Below are 7,710 nucleotides of genomic sequence, written 5' to 3' on the forward strand. Positions count from 1 at the left end.
ATATATATATATAGGGAGAGAGAGAGAGAGAGAGAGAGAGAGAGAGAGAGAGAGAGAGAGAGAGAGAGAGAGAGAGAGAGAGAGAGCAACCCCTGGTGGATTGCAATAGTAGGTTTGAACTGTAAGGTCTGCCATTCATGGTCACCAACTGTTCCTTGGAAACTCTATGCAGGATCGCTATGGGTTAGAACCTCTTCGATGACACTTAGCAACAACAACTATATATATACATATATACATATATGGAATCCTAGTGTGACACTGTGGGTTAATGTGCTGGGCTGCATTGTAGGTTTGAACCACAAGGTCAGCGTTTCAAACTCACCAGCTGCTCCTTGGAAACCCTATACAGGTCACTATGGGTCGGAACCGACTTGATGGCACTTAACAACAACAACATATTATATGTAGGTAATATATATATGTGTGTGTGTGTGTGTGTATGTGTGTGTGTGTGTAGTGGTGGCGGCTGTGTGCTGTGGTGTTGGTTCCGACTCATAACAACCTTGTACAGGGTTTCTGAGGCTGTAAATCTTGATAGTAGCAGAATGCCTCATCTTTCTCTTGCAGAACAGCTGGTAATTTCGAACTGCTGACCTTAAGATTTGCAACCTGATTTGTAACCACTATGCTAGTATATATGTAGGGAGTGCGGTGGCTCCATATGATAAACACTGGACTATGAACCACAAGGTTCTCAGTTCGAGGCTGCCAGCCACTCTAAGGGTGAAAGATGAGGCTTTCAGCTACTGTGAAGATTTAAAACCTTGGAAATCCTATACAGGGTCTCTGTGAGTCAGCACTGACTGAATGGCACTTAATAACAATACACACACACACACACACACACACACACACATATATATATATATATACAGTTGTCATTATTAAGTGCAGTCGAGTAGGTTCCTATTGCTACAAAACCATTGAAACTGTATGAAAATATAAAGCTATTGTTTCTGAACACATCCTCCATCTGCTACTATATACATCTGATGCCCATGTTTTCATCTTTCTAACACTTCCCTGGAGAATTCTGAGCTATTCAATTTACATCACATCAAAACATCCATTTTGGAATCCTCTAGAGACTCATATTATGTTCCTTTTCAATGTTCTTTGAGTTTAGGGAACAAAAATGTCTGAAGGGACAAGATCAGGACGTAGAGTGGAGAGGGTAAGCGTTCCCAATGAAATTCTATAGGACAGCCCTTGCTACCCTTAAGGAATGAGCAGGTGATTTGTCATGATGGGAAAAAGTCCTTGACATTTACTGGCCTGTATCTCATCAATGGACTTTTCAATTTTTGAAAACCTTCCTTATAATAAGCCCCTCTGATTGTTTTGTGTCCTTCAAGACAAATTCATAAAGATTACCTCTTTGGAATCCCCCAAATCAGTTGCTATAACCTTCTGAGCAGGCCTCTCTGCCTTGGGTTTAACTAGCCTAGCAAGTCCCTTGAGAAAGCACTGTTTTTATTGGCATCTTTTTTGAGAAGGCACCTTAACAAGACTAAGGCAAGTGCATTACTGAGAGAACTTTTCTGCAGCCATCCACTGATTGCAGAGACATATGTAAGCCTGTTTTGTTTGGAATAAATCCCTGCATATATGAACTAGAGCCCTAGTAACAATATATATATATTTTACCTCATACACACACATAAGAAGAGGTTTCAAAAAGTTTATAGAAGAATTCCATTATTTCTTAATTCCATTTGTCCATAATCTTTTAAAGCACCCTATACACATTATTTGGTGAATCTATGTAAGATTTTGGAGTCCTAGTATGGCACTATGGGATAAAGCACTGGACTGGAACATCAGTTTGAACCACAAGGTCAGCCATTCAAACCCACCAGCGACTCCTGGAAACCCTACACAGGGTTGTTATGTGTCAGAATCGACTAGACAGCATTTACAAACAGAAAACATGTATCACTTAGCATGTACCAGACACTGTACTGGAGTCCTGGTGTGGCACTGTGGGTTAATGTACTAGACTGTTTGGTTTGAACCAAAAGGTTGGAGGTTTAACCTCACATGTTGCTCCAGGAAATGCTATACAGAGTTGCTATGAGTTGGGACCAACCTGACAGCACTTAACAACAACAAGAAGAAAACACTGTTCCATATATATGTTGTTGTTGTTGTAAAGTGCTGTCGAGTCGGTTCTGACTCATAGCAACCCTGCATAGGAGGAGCAGCTGGTGAGCTTGAACCGCTCTCTCTCTCTCTCTCTCTCTCTCTCTCTCTCTCTCTCTCTCGTTTATTTTGCATTTTACATACATTAGCTCTTTTTTAAATGTGTTAATTTTGCATTTACCTCCATCTTTTGCAAAAGTTCGCAAAGATCAACAAGTTTCCGAATAAGTGGTTCTTAGGAAGCAGTGTAGACTTCCATCAAACAAGTAAAAAACGAAACCACAGAATCTTGGCTCAACTCTGATAAGTGCTTCAGGCTATTTACTTATTCTCACAGTACCCCTTAAAGATATTCTGGATGAGAATAGGAATCTAATGAAAGAATGCACACAAATAACCTCATAAAATGACTGGTTTTCCTCATAAATCACACATAAGGATAAATAAGGCATGCTCACAGGTTTATTTACTATGTAAACAGTCTCTGATTTTGTGTGGGCTCATTAAGAAAGAAACCTCCTAGATTTAGCAAAAGACGTTTTGGAGGCAGTGCCAATTTTTCTTAGAAAATAAATTTAGGCCTTTATTTTGGGTTTAATGTGTAAACACTGGAACTCAGAAAATAATGCAAGATTGGGAAATACATTTATGAAAAATGCAATTATCTACTGAACTGTGTTTCAGTTAGGAAGGAGTAGGAATAAAGAGGTTTTCCACAAAGATTTTAACCTAGGAAACCCTCTGGGGCAGAAATGACTCAACCACACACAGCAACAATAATGCTTTTGAGCAGAAGAAAGGCCTGACAAATTGCTTTTGTTAAGATGAACAAAAAAATTCAAACTCCCTGCCATCAAGTGACCCTGTATAGGGGTTCTGAGACTGTAAATCTTTTCAATAGCAGAAAGCCTCATCTTTCTCTTGGTGGGTTTGAACTGCCTACCCTAAGGTTAGTTCTTATCCCACAGTGCCATGAGATTACAGTCAAGAAAACCCTATGGTGCGGTACTAATCTGTACCACATGGAGTCACCGTGGAATCAACTCAGTAGTGATGGATTAACCTTTTTGAGAGCTCTAGAAATAACAAATAATTTTACATATAATTAATATAAAATGACATGAAGATTTTCTCACCAAGTTGCCTAATTTTAAACCAAATAAAATACATCAGTTTGGTAAACACGTATGAATTGTTTTGTATCAGTAAACATCTGGACTGTAAATGACAAGGCCAGTGGTTTGAGCCCACCAGCTATTCTGTGGGAAAAAAGGTGAGGTTTTCTACTCCCACATAGATTTGTAGCCTTGGAAACCCTATACAAGGTCTCTATGCATCTGAACTGATTTGACTGCACTTAACAGCAACAACAATCAATAAACACTGTGTTAGGTACTATAGTTTTGTTTTCTTAAACAGGAAAATTTTCTTGAATACTATTTCCTCTTTATAAATTTAAAAACAACAATTCTGCATTCTCTTCACAATCAGCCTGAGAGTCATAACACCATTTAAAACAATAATTTATATAACTTTCTGTGTTTCCAAGTTGATTAAAATGTGACTGTATTTTTTTCTGCGTAAACTGGATAAATCATTTGTGACTTGAAGTTGAATTCAAAATGTATTTTTCTGTGTGTCCATTAATTTTGTAATATTATTTTAAGGTGTCCATATCTTTCACTGGAATTTGAATTGCTCTATTGGAGTTATCAAGTCTTTAAAAAAAATAATCAAAGAGAAGGCATATCAGGTCCTTGGGCCTAAAAAATATTTAAGAGGGAGTTTGCATGGGAACCAGTGAAATAGAAATTCAAAGTAGAGAAAAGAACTGGTAAAAAGATGGCATACATATATATGATATAGACTCCTAGTGTGATACACTGGACTGCAAACCTCAAGGTCAGAAGTTCAAACCCACCAGCTGCTTGGTCCTTGGAAACTCTATACAGGGTCGCTATGAGTTGGAACCAACTTAACAGCACTTTACAATAATCTATCTATCTATTTATCTATCTATCTATCTATCTATCTATCTATCTATCTATCTATCTATCTATCTATCTACGTATATATATATATATATATATAGTTGTTGTTGTTGTTGTTGTTGTTGTTAAGTGCCGTCGAGTCGGTTCCGACCCATAGCGACCCTGTACAGGGTTTCCGAGGGTGTAAATCTTTACGGGAGTAGAAACCCTCATCTTTCTCCCGCGGAGCGGCTGGTAGTTTCGAACCACTGACCTTAAGGTTTGCAGCCCGACTCGTAACCACTACGCTACCAGAGCTCCATATATATATATATCTTATTCTGAATTGGTTCTCTGAGAGTATAATAGTGCTCTGTATACTAAATTGTATACAAAAATGACTCAGCTGTATATTTTTAAAGGGTGATTTTTATGGTCATATGAGTTATATGTCAATATTTTTAAAATGCTCTGTAAACTACCACACAAATGTCATCATACAAATGTCAGGTGTGATTGGCACTCTGTCTTTATCCTCTTTGTCCACCATATCCTGGTGGACCAGACCTTTTGTATCTACCCACACTGATGAATACCCAGTCACAGATTACCATGCCTTCTTTCACTCGGTTCATTCTAACAAAAATTTTCATGGAAACGAGCCGTCTTTTCGGAAGAAAGCCAGATAACTGAATTAACAGACTTAAATGGATTGAAAAGTTCAATAGGGACTGTATCGGTATAAAGATTTGTGGCTATTAGGTCACATGATAGTATTTTTTTCCTTTAGTGCTCTACCTAAAGAGTTGAATTGGGTTTCTGCCAGTAGAAGTTGGGACACATACCTTTTAGTCAAGGGATCGTCCTCCAGCCTTGATTGCTCTTTCCTTGATCAGAGGTAGGCGGTACACTCAGCAGTTAAAATGGAGTTTCTCAGGATACTGTCACATATGCTTGCCTGCTTGAAGTCTCCCCAAAAGTGTAATAATCCAGCTGCAGCCTACCTTGCAATGAGAACAATGAGTTCAGACAATTATGTACACTGTCAAAGAATATGGATCTGATACCATAAAAGAGCTAAGCCTAACTTTAAGAACATAAAATGATAGGCAAAATTGAAATGAAATAACAACTTTTAGTAGTATAAGCATAATATTTTCATTTTTACCATGTTTAGCTAGGAGTGGTTAAGAAGTCCCTAAAAATAGAACGTAACTGGGTCTGTTTTATGTTTCGTTTCTGTAAACTCACCTCTCTCAGAAGCTGTAAAACATTTCAAACTTCAAGATGTTTGAGCGTAAGCATTTCTTTAATAACTTTAAAAACTAAAAAGCCACATCAGGTGCCACTGCTTACAATTCTAGAGACCCCATATGTGCAGAGAACAAAGCTTTTCTTCCAATGAGCCTCTGGGGGAATTTGAACCAACAAGATTTCAGTTAGTAGCCCAGCACTTAGCTGTTTGCACCACTCTATAGGAGTCCTGGTGTGGTACTGTGGTGGATTAATGCTCTGGACTGCAAAGTAGGTTTGAGCCTCAAAGTTAGCAGTTCACGCTCACCAGCCACTCCTCGGAAACCCTATGCAGGGTTGCTATTGGTTGGAACCAACTTGACAGCACTTAACAACAACAACAACAACAGGACTATTAGAGCCCTGGTACTGTAGTAGATTACGTGTTGGGCTGCTAACCGAGTTCACTAGCCACTCCAAGGGAGTCCTATGTGGAGCTGCAGGATAAGCACTGCTAACTGCAAGGTCAGTGGTTCAAACCTACCAGTCACTCCTCGGACACTATACACAGGGTAATTATGAGTTGGAACCAACTCCATGGCATTTAACAACAACATTGGAATACCATTTTAGAATTGTTTTCTAGCTTTGTCCCCCAAACACTGTCAGCAATTTTTAAATTTTATATTTTTCATTATGATATCATGAATAACTCATAATATTTATTCTTTCTGCCCACCAAAAGATGATCTGTTCTGTTTTATCCTTAATTGTTCTAAAATATAATGCTATTAAATTGTAAGCTACCCTAAGTATGTTTTATATTTCCCTTTAATTTGTGCTGTGATTTTTATCTGAAAGAAGGATTGAAAAGTGTACTGTTAACCTCCAAATGACCAATAATAAATCAACAAAATAACTATTTGGGGAGAGCATAGTGATCCTCAAGCCTCTTTTCCTTTAAAATAATAGACTGTTTAAACTTAACTGTCAACAGCATACATGATGAATTGTAGATAATTTCTCCTTTGAGGTATATTTAGCCTCGAAATCATAGATGAGTAAATGCTCACTCATGAGTGAGGTTACTGCTAAAGGAAATGTACGAACCATATCTTTATGTGGTACTTCAACATTTTTTTTTTTTTTTTTTTTCCTTTGATAGGCTGTTGTTGTTCAGCCCTCTGGGAGGGAACAAAATGAAGTGAGCACCAGGCAAAATTCCCAAATACTGTCATCAGACACTGGAATTTATGATAATGAACCCCAGTTCAAGATACAGGAAAGGCCTGAGGTTTATTCTAAGCCGTGCTTGGAGGAAAGCAAGGAGAACATTGTTTATGCTTCCCTGAACCACTCTGTCACTGGAATGAACCCAAGACCAGTAAGAGATGTGAAAGAAGCTCCTACAGAATATGCAGCCATATTCAGGAGGAGTTGAAGCTTCTCTTGGTCTCCCATCAGAGGTCATTGGATACCTCCATGTCAGCACCACTATCTGGGCCCAACACAATACTAAATAAGATTAGTCCACCATAGAATTTTCATATTACAAAGATTTGTGTTGGGACTTGGATATAAAGGGACTGTATCACTAACATTTTTTCCTGAGAACTTCTTTAGGAGCCTTTTAAAATTATTGTTGTGGTGGTTGAGTGTTGTCAAGTTGGTTCCAACTTACAGTGACCTTGTATAGCATTTTTAAGGAACAGCTGGTGGGTTTAAACCACTGGCCCTATGGTTCACAGCCCACTACTTATCCTACAGCACCACATGAGAGTCCTGAGAACTTCTTTGGTAGCTTATTATTATTATTATAGCCTTAATTAAAAAAAAAAAATCTATTCTCCAAAAGTGAATGAACAAGAACAAGCAAGTTGCTTGCCCAGGAGACATCAAGGCAAGTGGTGGTGTCCCCTCAGAACAAACCCCCTGCCAAGACTAAGATTCAATGGGAATACACGCTCTGACTGGTGACCACATTCATCACCAATAAGCATAAGTGAGGGAAAAACAGCAATGAAGCTGCGAGCTAAACCCTACAACATTCAATAGACTCCTGTGAATCCTGGCGGAGACCTGGTTGACCAGCAGTGTGGCAAGACCTGGGGACTCATGGGCCCAGAGTCAATGACATAGTCATAGAGGACTAGAGTGGAGAGTGAAGCATCCAGCTGATAAGAAGAGAGGGCATATGCACAAGAACACCCACATTTGCAGATAATACCCACTTGACCTGGCTTCAATGACTGGATGATCAGAGCTCAACCTGAAGAAGAAAGAAGAGGAAAAAAAGAGTAATCTGAAACAATTTGATGAACTTGACCTACACCTATGGATGCAGTAGCTCAAAAGAGGGAAC

At 38.8% G+C, this 7,710-nt stretch overlaps 1 protein-coding gene across 1 annotated transcript in view; it reads left to right on the plus strand.

The window, feature by feature from the left end:
- BTLA (B and T lymphocyte associated) overlaps window positions 1-6,789 on the plus strand; it is a 12,149-nt gene extending 5,360 nt beyond the window's left edge. Inside the window, exon 4 of the mRNA XM_006864210.1 lies at window positions 6,514-6,789. Coding sequence (XP_006864272.1) covers window positions 6,514-6,789 — 276 coding nt within the window. The remainder of the gene's footprint in view (window positions 1-6,513) is intronic.
- The last annotated feature ends 921 nt before the right edge of the window (window positions 6,790-7,710 follow it).

Source organism: Chrysochloris asiatica, unplaced genomic scaffold, assembly GCF_000296735.1.
Source record: "Chrysochloris asiatica unplaced genomic scaffold, ChrAsi1.0 scaffold00061, whole genome shotgun sequence".
In the NCBI taxonomy this organism is placed as follows: domain Eukaryota; kingdom Metazoa; phylum Chordata; class Mammalia; order Afrosoricida; family Chrysochloridae; genus Chrysochloris; species Chrysochloris asiatica.